At 39.8% G+C, this 15,421-nt stretch overlaps 1 protein-coding gene across 1 annotated transcript in view; it reads right to left on the reverse strand.

Moving 5' to 3' along the window:
* Positions 1-15,421, reverse strand: part of LOC139317673 (matrix metalloproteinase-25-like) — a 91,984-nt gene that overhangs the window by 12,413 nt on the left and 64,150 nt on the right. Inside the window, 2 exon segments of the mRNA XM_070944752.1 lie at positions 13,963-14,208; positions 14,211-14,222. Coding sequence (XP_070800853.1) covers positions 13,963-14,208; positions 14,211-14,222 — 258 coding nt within the window.

The following is a 15,421-nucleotide window of genomic DNA, read 5'->3' on the forward strand; positions in this document are numbered from 1 at the left end:
ATATGTACGGTTGCACTTGGCACACACCATCTCCAAAAGATGACTTAATACATATCTCAGCTTCCTCAGTGGTGTCTATTAGGGTTAGTGGTGTTTCTATAAGAGAATAACGGTGCTCGAGTTCAGTATGGAAACATAGCTGCTACCATGTTATAGGGTAACTAGGCAACACAGCCAAAATCCCCATTCCTATCTGCACCTGTAGGATAACAAACGCTACCACAAGAAACCCCATTATTCCTAGTGAACTAGCCCCCCCCCCCAACGTATTGTCCAAAGAGATAAAAGGTTATTATCTTACCTCCAATTCGTCAAGCAATCGAGGGGAACTTACATCCACTGGATACCAAAGCATAGATTTACACCAATCAATAATATCTTTCCTCAATACAATCAGAAACACAACAAAAAATTATTATCACTCCTAGCCAAATACAAATCTCTTCTTCCATCCATTGGTCCTCAATCGTCTAAGGTTTGTCATCGAAAAGTCAATTTAAGAGGGTTTGCAAGTTTTGTAGCAACTGTCCATCCATAAGGCGAAGCCACCAGTCCCTCGACTCTGGAATAGCGTACCCAGCCTTGTTCCTTAGTCCTTACAGCCGACTCTGTAGTTAGCAGAACTTGGAACGGTCCTTCCCACACTGGCTGCAACTTCTTTTCAGTAATGGCTTTTATCAGGACCCAGTCTCCGCTTTTGTATTCATGTGCTTGGAAATCAAGAGGTGGATTCTGTTCTTTTTACCTTAAATGAGAAAAACACTGGGACAGTCCCTGTATATATATATTTTCTCAGAAAACATCCTTCAATTCTATCCTAGGCATCTCAACTTTCCCCGTATATGGCAATCCAAACATCATTTCATACGTAGATATCCCCAGATCTTTCCTAGGACTAGTTCTTATTCTTAATAGAGCTAAAGGCAAACACACTTCGTCCAAGGTAGTTGAAGTTCTAACATTAATTTTTGTAACATAGATTTACTTGTCTGATTAGCACATTCACAACGCCCTATAGAACTTGGCGTGAACAATAAATGTAGTTGCCAATCAATTCCTAATTATTCCATAACCTTTATCACCTGGACAATGAAATGTGTACCCCTATCACTATCAATAAGATCAACCAATGCATATTTGGGTATTATTCGCTCCAATATGATTTAACAATCATCTGAGCACCTGACCTTACACAAAGAAAGGCTTCAAACCATCCAGTAAAATAATCCACTATTATTATTACATATATCGATGGTCACACCACCGGCATTTCAATGTAATCTACTTGGATTCATTGAAAAGGCCAAGTGGTCAAATCTCTACATGTTATGCACATACACAATGTATTCATTTCCGTACCATTTGTATAGCTATTGTATACATACCCCTACACACATATATGCATATATACATTTAATAAAATCAATGAGTGCTTGCATTCCCCAATGGGTTCCCTCATGCACTCGTTCAATTACATTCCACATCACAGCTTTAGTAAAAATTTGCACCCTTCCTTTAGTCATCCATTTCCCATTCACTTACACACCCCTTCATCCACTATTTGTATAATAGCAAGTTTAGAAGGACCCCTCAGCTGCCTTTAAAACAGCTGTGTTAAGATCCACCTGTTGGAATTCCTTCCTTTTACTAAATATCAACCCCCTTTCAATCCAGATTATCCCAAAAGTATGTAAGATACCATAAGCATACTTTAAATCAGCATGTATGTTCCCTACCTCATTAGTTAATATGTGCAATGCTTACAATAAAGCAAAAACCTCACATGTCTGCGCTGACCATTCAGACGGTAACTTTCCAGCTTCCAATATCTCAGTAATGTCTCCATTCACAACTGCATAACCATTTAGTCTCATCCATTCTCAACTCGGGAAAACCCATTAATTCATAACCACACAATTTCGTCCCACATCGTCCCATCTCTCTCTCCTGACAGGAATTCAACTAAATTCAAATTCCTATTGGTCAAGAGAACCAAACTCTCTTGAGACAATTTTAAAAACCTAGCATTTGTGCACCACCCTTTTAGTTTCTCATCTTCCCAGTCCACATGCGAACCAACACTCCTTTGGCTATACCATCTTCCACTGCTACAGACAAGTGGAAATTTTTTCCTTAAACCAGGCAAACATAACACTGGAGCATCACTATATTATTACTTTCTTTAACTCTTCAAACCTTTCTTCCAAACAACTTAGTTTGGAATAAACTATCAATAAATCAATAAAGTATCAATAAATACTCAACTCTCCCCACTTCGGAGGAATCACACCACACCTCTACCACAAATTAGCTAAACTATTTCCACAAGCTTCAAAGAATTGCAAAGCTTAATCTAAATTCACAAGTCTATACAGACTAACTTACAGGTAACTTCCTAGCTAACCAGACCAAAAGTCCATCTTTACCTTCTACCAGTAATTCTTCCCTCAAGGGAACATCCCTTATCTGGGCAACACTAAGCTAAAATAATATAGTCAACTATTCCCCAGGCTATCCAGTATCCAGGCTATCCTAGAAATCTCCTTCTCAGCATTCAAAATCATTCAAAATGCACAGACATAAAGACATAAAAGAGGGTAATAAAAAAACTTCAAAAAGCAAAAGAAGATCACCTAATAGAGGTACTCCGGGTCTCTACTCCCAAAAATAATTGTTTTAAACTTTTAATGTCACTTCTCTATTATATAGATTTATCTAAACACCTCAAACATTTCACAAACAAAAATAAAATCAAAACTCAGAGCAGGACAGGAAATATATCTGCATAGCTGCCAATGCAGTCAGAAACAATGCAGCAGGATCAAATCACCCATTCACCCCTCCTTTCTCTCAGACAAACTCAGCAAAGAAAAAAAAAATGTGTAAAAGGGAAAACAAACCGCACCTTCCCCCCCCCCCTTTCCTACTTCTCTTGTTCAGAACAAAAAGAAAGGGGAAACATAGGGAGGAAAAATACTACTCCTGTCTCCTTTCAACATCGTAAATACCTCTTCCTAATCCTACTTCTCCATAGGATCTCTCTCATCTCTCACTTGCTCATTCAAACACGTTGACAACAACTACAACAACAAACTCTTGCCACTCACTATTTCAATATACAAAGGGAGATCTCTCGGGGGTTCAATGCACAGGCATTCACAAATATCAAAATCACCTTACCACCCCCGTATGAGGGCTTGCCACACACACTCATATTTATTCTGCAATCAGACCTTTTAGTGTATTCCAACACACACATGCTTTCTCCCTGCCAATTAGCATAAATACTTCAGGGAGCTTTATTATTATTCTCAGTATTATTTTTTTACAAGACAATGAGCTCTATTGCCTAAACAACTTCCATTTCACATACAGACCATTTAACAACATTTGCAAACCTGGAATAAAACCTGGGAAGGTTCCATCCCTTCAGATACCCATTTCATTTCCATCCTTGACATCTTGTAGCCTATTCCTCAAGCAGTGGAAAACTTCAGGATGCGGTTTTTAATCAAAAACTTGATTTCGGGCCCTAACCACCACCCGTTTTCCACAGCTCCAAGCTCAGGCCAAGAAAGTCACTTAATTCGCTGGCACACACATATCACTATCACATCACATTAATCAAAGACAAATTATTCACATTCAACCTCAAGTAGGAAGAACAATAAACCTTCCTTACTACATTCCTACAGAGTTTTCATTCCTCATCCAAGAATGAGAAAGATCTGTATACCAAGCTCACATCCCAGAAGAGACAATGCATCCCTCCCAAGCAGATTAATACCTGCTTCTGGAACAAATATCACATCCAAATGTATAATACACTTTCCACAACTCAATTTCATATACTTCAACAATGGCACTTCAAAAGGTATACCCTTGACACCCCTTATCTTAATAGTTACACTTGTGGGATGCACTCCTCTAGGCAATTTACAAATAGAGGTTCTAGTCACACCCGTATCTATTAGAAACACATTTTTTTTTTTTTTAATTTGATTTATATGCCGCCCTTCTCCGGAGACTCAGGGCGGCTTACAGTGCGTTAAGCAATAGCCTTCATACTTTTGTATATTTATACAAAGTCAGCTTATTGCCCCCACAAACTGGGTCCTCATTTAACCTACCTTAGAAAGGATGGAAGGCTGAGTCGACCCTGAGCCTTGGAGAGATTCGAACCAGCAGTAAATTGCAGGCAGCTGTGTTAATAACAGGGTGCTTTAAACCACTGTAGTACCAAGGCTCTTAATCTTAATCTTCCTATCTTCCTCTTCTGGACCCACTAATCATCCTCTTCTCAGGACAAGCTCTAGCAAAATGCCTCTTCTTTACACACACAAAGCACTTTTTGCTTTCCAATCCACCAACACTAGGCTTTTTTCCACTGGAGTAATCCTCTCCCAATTCCAGGACGCTGTCGCCGCATTGCAACAGAAGTTTCACAAAGCTTTTTCCTCGTCCCTATTCACATAGACCCTTTGAGCTTCTTTCAACAGAGCAGCAATATCAGTAGTAGCCCAATCTTCAAGTTTCTGTATGCCTGGCCATGATTTCGTCACAAATTTCATTTTCATTAAGGACTCATAAGCCGGCGTTTCAGGAGAAAGACCAGAGTACTTATTTAAATTGTCCTTAATATGTTCCAGAAACACAGACGGTGTTTCTTCCCACAACTGTTCCACCTCAAAGACTTTTGTTAAAGTTTCCTCCTTGAGGTACAGCTGTCTTAACTCCCTGAATTATAATTCTCTTCAGGTCCTCCATTTGCCCCCGGTCAGCTAAATTAACTAATTTAGCTAATTTAGGATCAACTAATGGAGACTTAACATCGGCAGCACTTGGGTTTTATCCCCAAAAAGCCATAGCTGCCTTTCGAATTTGTGACCTCTCCTCAGGGGAGAACAAATAACCCAATATATGCTGTAACTCTGCAAAAGTATACAGATTGGGTCCCAGAAACAAATCCAATGACTCAGACAACTTGATCCGATCCGCCTATAAAGACGGCATGTTGCTTTTATAATCTTCCAGATCAGAAGATGTCAAAGACACATTCACAAAAGCCGCAATACCATTCGGCCTTCCTCTTAAAGGAAACATTCCTTTAGTTTGTGAACATGTAACACGAGGAGAAGTGGATGGATTCTGTTTCACAGTTACTGACAATTCATCCAACTCCTTCTCCAGCTGCCTATATTACTGCCCTGCCGAAGTCTCTTCCTTTCTGCTCCCAGCAGCAACATCAATTCCACTTGGATTATATGAAGGAGGGGGAGGTGGGCATGTAGCATAAACTAAAGGATCCCAGCCTTCCTCTTCTTCTTCCTTCCCATACAAAACTCTAGAACTTCTCTGGGGAGAAGGGTCAAACTACTGAACATGGAACTGAGGTTCAACATATAACAATTGAGCTTTCAACTTCCTTTTTCACCAAAACTTTCTTCAAAGCATTGATCCAATATGGATCTGACTCCCCAAACTTACTCCACCTATAATTAGGCTGTATCAATACAAACGTCAGCCAAACCTTTTTACAATAATTAATCATAGTCACCTTATCTAATACCTTTGTATAAGCTTTCAACCAATCCTCTGACCACTGTGTTAACAATTTCCCTAATGGAGATATGGGGGATGGAGGGTATTTCAGTCTCAGCAGCACTTTTCCCTAGTAAAGGCCCCATACTTTCCCTAGCCTGTATTATACTAATTATACACACAAATCATACAGGGCATACACACACAAACATACACAAATCCAAACCACCAAAAAGAAAACATATACTCACTCCTAGTGCACCGTAGTCGTCAGGAACATTCCTCTTTGTCCAGGCATTCACGTCTTTGCCTCAGGGTACATAGAAAAGCAATTCCGGCTGGAAAGGAAACAACCCCATCTCACTGAAATCAGTGTGTGCGCACTTATCAGGGAACACCTTTCCAGACAGAGAGTTTTCAGGTCCCTTCGGGCGCCAATTGTGATACACAGGAAATACCTGTTATCTTTTAAAGAGGATACAGAGACTAAAATAAGCATTGGACAGAGTTTATTTACTTTGCAAAGGGCCTTTCTCTCTCTGGAGGAGAGGAAAGACAAAAAAAACAACAAATTACACTGGTTTTTATAGTCTTCAGGATACATCAGAATACACGTCAATAAAGTCCCTTGGGGATTCGGGGCTTGGACTTCCGGTTTGCTGCTTGTTGCTGCCAGACGTTCCTTTGGGATCGTCAGCTTCCACTGCCTGTCAGAGCCGCCTTCACAACGGAATGGCGGCTCGAAAAAACTCCGTTTCCATGAGGAAACGGAGATAGAGCCGGCAGGGGTGGGTAGAACTCTCTGCGGAGTCCCAAAAGTTTTTTCTTTACTTTTGGGACGGAGCGGATGAGATGCCCCGTATCCCCAGCCGCTGCTCCGGGCTTTGGGAGACCTCTGCTAATGCAGAGCCAGGCGTCAAAAGCAAGCCTGCAAATTTAACAGACTACTCAAAGAAAATGTGAGCTGGACCTGTAATACTGAACCGCAAGTATTTTACTGATTTTTTAAAAAAAAATACTTAAGAGAGAGGAGGAAAAGAAAGAGGAAAAAAAGCCTTTTAAAATGGCGCTGGCTGGAGGAGAGGCTGAAAGGGAAAGTCCTTCCGTTTTCTATTACTACAATGTAGCGGAATGAATACCACTGGCTACATTTGTAGACAAAACTTCGCTCCTGTGTCTTTTTCTCTTTTTTTCCCTTGGAGACTTGATATTGTTGTTGATTGGAAAGAAGTCTTTTTTTTTTTTCTTGCTTTTTTTTTAACAAAGCCTGCCTGGGCGGAAACATGGCACTGAGACTCACAAAGTCAGATAAACAAGAAGGGGGGGGGATTCCCCCACCAACAATTTAAAGGAACAAGTCTTAACTCTTCAGTCTCAGAAACCTGATTTTAATATAATAGAATTTTTCTTAGAGGAGATTGAAAGAAGGGAGGAGATTGTGAATCAGCAACTTGAAAAATTTAAGCAGGAAATTAAAGAATTGGTGAAATCTAAGTTTGATTTTTTGGAGAAAAAATTCTCAAAAGTGGCTAATGGTTTTTCAGAATTTATGATACAGTTGGACACAAATACTAATTTACTAGAGTCTAAAATGGAAGAAATTCAAGATAAATTGGACAATAGAACTCAAAAAATTGAAAATGATTTGACAAACACTCAGGATAATAGCTTAGAAGAAAAACCTAAAATGGATGCTGATCAAAAGTCTGGTAATGCAGAAAATCTGCAACAGAAGATTGAAAAAGAGATTTTAATGGTACAATATAATTTCACAGAATATGCGATAAGATTAAGAGGTTTGCAGGAAAATAATAGAGATGATTTAAGGAAAATATCTTCTGAAATTCTAGCTGGGATTCTAAAGGTTCAACCTGAGGAAGTGTTTTGTAGGATTGACAGAGTTTATCGAATAAACTCCTGGACTGCCAAGCAAAGGCAATTGCCTAGAGATGTGGTGATTTATTTTACAGATAAAGAAATTAGGAATAATATCGTGCAAAATTCCTTCAATTCTAATTTGCAATTGTATGGAAGAAAGATTTGGATTTACAAGGAACTCCCACCTAAGATATTGATGGAAAGGAAGAAATTTGGTTTTCTGGTGAATGAGTTAAAAAAGAGAAATATCCCATTTAGGTAGGACGCCCCAGTTGGTATTATATTCAGATATCAAGGAGAAAGATATCAGCTAAATACTGTTGAAAGAGCGGAAGAATTTTATCAAAATAGGTTGAAAATGAACTTAACATCTTCAGGTATAATACAGGATAAGCAGAAGGAGCTGGAAATAAAGGTAAAATATCGAATTACAGAGACTGTACCAGATGAATTGCCTTTGGATTTATTGGATACCCCAGCTGGACTATCTACAAATTTGAGAGAAGTGGCATCTAACCTTAATGTGATGACTTATCAAGGCAAGGATAAGCATGGAAACCAACTAGGGGATATACAAGGGATAAAAAAGAAACATGAGATACAAAAACAAAACCAACAAGACCAATCTACAAAGCAGAATGAAAACCGACCAGATGATACACAATTTGTAGAAAGGAAACCAGGATGGAAACCAAACCCACAAAAAGAAAAGAAAAAAAGAAAAAGGTTGCATAAAAATAGAAATTTCTAAATCAAGCAACAGTGAAGCCAGTGACTTTAAAATATGAATGATTATGTGTAAACATAGAAGAGGTGATGTATTGGTTAATATCATCCTGAGGATTGTGGCAGATCTCTGCATGGCCGTAATCTGGGGACGTGAAAAGAGCCTTAAACTGATGGATTTGAATTATCCACTTTGGAATTTCTTTTTGTGTTGATAAACATATTATAATTATCTTGAATCACAAGGCAAGAGAATTATGCTGGGGCATGCAGAAGATCGGGTTGTTACCCACTACGATGATGGGAATTAATAATCCTGATGAAACCCACAATTATTACTATATGGAATATAATTATAATGTCACTCGGGTGGTTGTTTTTACCTTTATACATATAAGAAGATATTTACTACTGATGGGGGCAGATATGATTGAAGATCCTGAATAAACTGTTGCACCAGCAAGCTATGTTACCCGATTATGGATGTTGGTTCTACCAATCCAGTGGAAAGACCTCAAAGAAGATATTATATGGATTATAAATTTAAAGTCATTGTCTTTTCTTTTTTTTTATTTAGATATAATGGAAAATATAGACATATATTTTTAAGTAGTGTGGGCAGTGAATCAAAGATATTAAGAAATGTTGTGTATGGTAATTTTGCATGATAGTGGGTGAATAAGCTAGTTAGTAGATTGATTAGTCTAAGAAAAGGGATTTTTAAGTGATATATTTAGGGGAGTGGAGGAAATGGATAGAGTGGAATAAATGTTAAACTAGATTTTATGGGGAAGGCCGCTTTGAAATGTTATAGTAATATATATAGAAGATTAAATGTTAAAGTAGGACTTATCGTATAGTTTTAAAGTGGAGAAGTTATTCTATAATGTTATAGTATAATGTCTTTTTTTTTCTTTCTTTTCTCTTTTCTGAAATGTATGGATAAAGGGGGATGTTATAATATTAATAATATTTTTAGTAAGTAAAGGTCAATATTTAGAGGAGGGAGTAAGTAATCTGTTACGAATTAGGTTTTTTTTTTTTGTTATGAAGAAGTCACAGGGGGGGATGGGTGGGGAGGGGGGGTTAGGGAGGGGGAGGGAGAGGGGAAAAAAAAAGGGGGGGAAATTTGTATTTGAAAACTTTTTCAATTAAAAAAAAAAATAAAGTCCCTTGGGAATCAGTTTCAGATCTTATATAACATATGTAGTACATGATTCACCCTGGAAATTCCCCAATTTCCCAACAGAAATACCCCTCAAAAACATCAATTGCGTATTTCCTTTTCCTAGAACAGACAAACCTCAAAACAATCCCATTTCAGTACTTTTCCAAGAACATCAGCTTTCGTCAAAACAACTGCATGATACATATTTCCTTCAAGGTAATCATTTCAGAAAATCCTTATTATGTACTTTTTGTCTAGTTATATAATCAGGTTATACAAGGTAAAATAAAACCTTAATATGATTTTAAAATGGCGTAGCTTAGGCTATACTTTTTACAGGAATAATTTTTATATTTCTCACACCAGCAGATGGTGCTGCAACTTTAATTTTAGGCTGCTCAGTTAACTTTTCTGCCTTCGTGGCATGATGTGTAATTTGAGAAGAGAGAACGTCATGTGACAATTGTGACGTGTACACAGCTCTCTGTTCTGATTTGCCTGACACAATACCTTCTAGGGGGTGTGTCTTAGGTTTCGGAGAAGAAGGCAAGATGGAGGTTTTAGTGGTTTGAAAAACACGAGACTCTCTCTTATCTGGCTCGAGCATAGATAAAGCCATTTTTGCCTGGTATGCTCAGCCGTTTGTAGAATTTTTGGCTTTGCACCAAGCCTTTCAAAACTTTGGGCTTCTGCAGGAATTGTTTGAGAGCATGAATAATCAGAAGGGGACGTCACTGACCTCAGTTGCAGCACGTTGCCTTCAAAAGCAGCTTTTCTGTCCTCTTCCTCCTGAAGCCTCTTTAAGAGCATTTCATCCGTTTCTCCTCCCACAGCTTCTTCTTCCAGCCGGGTGGCTGAAGCAAGGGGCTGGAAATTTGAAAGCCTTCTTTCTATCTCCTGTTCGTCAAAGATATTCAAATCATTAATAGAGAATGCTCTGAGTTTCATTTTCCCTTTTTTCTTCTTTTTTGGCATCTTAGCAGTCAATTAATCAGCGTTCCGCAGTAGCTAAATTAATCATCTGTCTAATTAGCCTAGATGCTTATCATCAAAGTAACAAGCAAGGAAAAAAGCCATAAATCAATCCAAGCCACCCTCCTGCTACCACGTGTCAGGGTGGCAATTAATCCCATTCCCCTTTGGGGTAATTGCACTTAATTAGAGACGGACCGTGGCTTTTCCTTGAAGTATACTTTAAGAAAATAAACCCGAGATACATTCTAATAAAACACATTTTATTATAAAGAAGTAAAAAACAATCTTACTAGCTATTAATTACATCTTGGCAGCGTTTCTGCCTTACCTCTTGGCAGGCGAACAAAGAAAAGTTAGAAGAGAAAAAGTGAGAAAGAATGTGGACATGCGCAGTAGTTTAGAGATAAGGTTCAGCATCTACCATAAGTCTTAGAATTCAAGCACACCTGGCAAACACAAAGAACGCAGTGACAAGCCCTGAGTTCACAGACAACAAATTATATAGATCTGTGATTGGCTCCTTGCTATACATTAGCAATTGGAGCAGGCCTGACATATCTTTAGCTGTAAATCTATTGTCCAGGCACGTAGAAAACCCAAAGGAATTCCACTGGAATGCTGTCAAGAGAGTACTTAGGTACCTCAGGGGCACGGCCGATGCCCTCCTTATGCTGGAGCCAGAGAAGGTGAAGCCGGCCCAGCTCTCCGCTTACTCGGATGCAGACTGGGCTGGTGACACCAAGAGTAAATGGAGCACCTCTGGTTTCCTCATACTGCTAAATGGCTGTCCTATCCATTGGCATGTTAGGCAGCAAAAATTTGTTTCTTGCTCCACGGCCGAGGCAGAATATGCCAGCCTATCAGACACTGCAAATGACTTGATTTGGTTCAATGCTCTGGTAACGAGCATCTGGGCACCTCCTACTCTGCCCATCCAAATTCAGGAAGATAATACGGCCGCAATTGGGATCTCCGGGGCATACGCGGTGGGCTCTAGGTCCCACCACATAGACATCCGCTACAAGACTGTCAGGCAGCTTGCCAGAATGGGGTTTGTACATATCAAACATTGTAACACAACCGACCAGTTAGCTGACCTGTTCACAAAACCTGTGCCCATTGACCGACACAACCTTCTGTGTAAATGTTTGTGTTTGGTCCTGTAAATGACGCATCTGTATGTCCATGACACCTGCTCGCCCTCTCACACATATTCACCATCACCTGTCATTGGCTGGCAAGAAGGGGATTTATTAGGTGTTTTGTGCCAGCCATGGCAATTTCTTAAAAGGCCACCAGATGGGAGCAAAGAGGCACCTTTGATCCCACTGGTTGGTCAAGGGGCTCCGACCCCTGCAGCCCCATTGGGGAGAGTTAATGGCCCTCCGGCCCCTCACACACATGAGTAAGGGAGGGGCCAGGGGCCCCTATAAGAACCCCTGCACAGGGGCTGCTCTTCCTGCTCTTGTTCCACCTTCCTACGGGAATGATCCATGGGCTCAATCCAGACATGGATGCCTCCATGCCAAGGAACTCATTTTACCTACTTTATTTCTAAATAAAGACTTAACTTGATTGCATCCTTGTGTGCTGCCTTTTCTTGGAAGCGCCCTCAACGAACCATCGATCTTCATGAGAGCCCTCACAATGACGTTTCTTTTGTCCCTTAATTTGAAGGATCACATCTGGAGTGGACAACTAAATTTCCTGGGATTATTAAGTGGCTCAATTCCTTCACTGTGGAAATAAATGCATCAGGATTTGATTGTGAATACTGGATCATGTTAAACTTCCTTGGTTATTTTTGAGACCATTTTTTTACCTTTTGTACTAGATACATATTTTAGTAGAAAGAGAGGAAGACTTTTTCATCTTGGAAGATGATTTAAAGAAAATTGGATGAATGTTAAGGGGCTGGAAAGATAAATATGTCAGGGCGTTGATTAATCCCATTCTGCTTTTGGGATAATCGCACCTGATTACGAGGGGTGGATCAAGACTTTTCCTTGCAAGTATACTTTAAGAAAACAAAACCCGAAGATATATTCTAAGAAAACTCATTTATTTGTTATAAAGAAAATAAAACATCTTACTGATCTAATTAGTTACATTTTGAAATAGTTTGTGCCAGCTGCTTCTCAGCAGCCGGACCTTTGGCAAGAGAACAAAGGAAAAGTGTGAGGAATGTGGGTGGAGACACATGCGCAGTTTAGCTTACTGATAACAATTCTTGGCACGCTATGGAAAATCTGATAGTCCAGAAATGAGAGCTCAGCTGGTAAATAAAAAAACGCAGTGACAAAATAACCCTGGGGGAGTTTGGTAATATCCTTTAAAATATTTCACCTGCAACATAAATTACTTAACTAAAACAGGGACGGGAAGGATATTGGAATATAGAACAATTCCTCACATCACTGGCATTTTTAAGGCAAATGATAGACAGAAGAAAAATGCCTATAGGGCCCTGCAGTTCCATTTCTGAACATCCTTTGATGCTTAACATTAAACTTGTTTTATTGGTTAAATTTAGGAATTCACAGATGTAGAATTTTGTTCAATTGACTTGGAGGTTGCCTTCCCCCTTGCGATTTTCTAGTTTACTATCTCTTTTCTATTCTGTTGAAGTTGGTTAACTGGATACTCTTTTAAATATGAGCTTTTTTTCCTGTAAATTTAGTTTCAAAAATGAGCTTCAGCATCTGACAGTTATTCTTGAGAGAATGGTTAAGTCAAAGACTCAATACAGGTTGCTCTTGACTTATGACCACACTCAGCCCAAAATTGCTGTTGCTAAGCAAGACATTTGTTAAGTGATTTTTCCCCATTTTACAACCTTTCTTGCCACAGTTGTTGTGAATCACTGCAGTTGTTAAGTTAGGGACAGGGTTGTTAAGTGAATCTGGCTTCTCCATTGACTTTGGTTGTCAGAAGGTCACAACAGGAGATCACATGACCCCGGGACACTGCGACCGTCATAAATATATGTATACCAGTTGCCAAGCATTTGAATTTTGATCACATGACCATGGGGATGTGGCAACGGTCGTAAGTGTGAAAAACACTCACAAATCACTTATTGTAACTTCAAATGGTCACTAAACAAATGGTTGTAAGTTGGAGACTACCTCTATTTGGTACCAAATTCTGCATAGTTCAGTGCTTTGATATGTGGAAGCTGTACAGCACATTTCTGCAATTGCGTGTCACTAATAATTATTGGGGCAAAAAAACTAAAGCCTGGAACAGGCTTGTGGGAGATTCCCTACAGTATAGTATGCCTTAGTACAGGGGTCTCCAACCTGTAGGCCGCGGCCCACTAGTGGGCCGTGAGGGGTTTGCAACCGGGCTGCAGAAACAGCTGGCGAGCGCACACGGACACGGACATGCATCCTTACTTGTGCTAGTAGTGGGTGAGAGCGTGTGCGCACGTTCCATTTAAGCGAGCGGCAGATGCACATGTGTGCCACTCGTGCAAATGGAGCTGCATACACGCTTGCCGGCCGCTTGCACAGAACCATCCCCTCTCAGCTGGTCCACAAAGCCAGAAAAGTTGGGGAACTGTCTTAGTGTGCTGTTTTTCGCCCTCAACTTTTAAATTGCTGGCTGGGGAATTCTGGGAGTTGAAGTTCACACATCTTAAAAGTTGCTGCAATTGAGAAAGTAGAACATGCCATCATTCTAATGAGTGATGTCATCCAGCTCAGAAGGGACTCCTTTCCAGAGGGTGACAGGTTTGGGATATCCCAGTTCCACATGCCCCAGCTGATCATCATAGCACCAATAGCACTCCTTCTCTAAGAGATATGTCTTACCATTGTGAGGCCAAACAAACACAGCCCCAACTATGGTGCCAGGAGGGAGTCCCAGATCTGATGTGGTATGGGGATAACCTCGATTGACTCGAGTGTCAGCAAAAACCAGTGGTAGGGCCCTGCAAAGAGGAGGAAACAAGAAATTAATTCTGTAGCAGAGATGCAAATTCGATTTCATAAATAACTTCTATTGGGGCCATATGCATTTTATTCTATCTATCTATCTATCTATCTATCTATCTATCTATCTATCTATCTATCTCATCGCCCTGGAAAAGGGAGAAGGCTATCATCTCCCTGGAAAAGCAGAGATATTGATATAAATACAAAAAACAGGCTAGTTAGAATAATAGTCTTCCCTATAATGATGCATGGGTGTGAGAGTTGGACATTAAAATGGCTGACCAAAGAAGAATTGATGCCTTTGAACTGTGGTGCTGGTGTAAATTATTGCGTATACCATGGACAGCCAGAGCAACCAATACAGAAGTGCTGAATCGTATAAAACCAGACACATCATTAGAAGCCAAAATCACAAAACTACAACTGATTTACTTTGATCATGTCATGCAAGCAAAGTCATTGGAGAAGCCAATGATGGTAGGAATGTTAGTGAAACAAGAAGAAGGGGCAAGCAAAAAACTTGCTGGCTTGATACCGTGATGGCGCAGTGGTTAGAATGCAGTATTGTGGGCTACTTCTGCTGACTGTTGGCTGCCAGCAGTTCAGCAGTTCGAGTCTCACCGGCTCAAGGTTGACTCAGCCTTCCATCCTTCCGAGGTGGGTAAAATGAGGACTCAGATTGTTGGGGGCAATATGCTGACTCTGTAAACTGCTTAGAGAGGGCTGTGAAGCACTGTGAAGCAGTATATAAGTCTAAGTGCTATTGCTATTCCTATCGTAGCCGATACAAAGATGAACATCCAACAACTGAAAGAAGTTGTGCTTGACGGGGTAGCATGGAGAGTCAGACACAACTGGTTAAAACAACAACATATGTATTTCTCATATAGCAAATATCTATCTAACTTCCAAATTTCATAAGCTGCCCAGAGTCACCTACTGTATATGTGAGTTAGCCAGCTATATAAATTTGTTTAATAAGTAAATATTTAAAAACATCTATATTGGCTAATTAATAGGCATGGTGAATTAATGTATGATGCTTTCACTTATTTAGAAGTGAACTTGTTTCTGGCTTCTAGAAAGCTACACAGAAGCCTGTTCATCAGGAATTCTGATTTATGGTATGATCCACACTGGATTTTTGTAACATCTCATAATACTCTCAGTGCTCATTTTAATGTCTGTAATGTGC

The sequence above is a fragment of the Pituophis catenifer genome, unplaced genomic scaffold (genome assembly GCF_029215685.1).
Source record: "Pituophis catenifer annectens isolate HBS135680 unplaced genomic scaffold, rPitCat1.0.hap2 SCAF_5, whole genome shotgun sequence".
Classification (NCBI taxonomy): Eukaryota; Metazoa; Chordata; class Lepidosauria; order Squamata; family Colubridae; genus Pituophis; species Pituophis catenifer.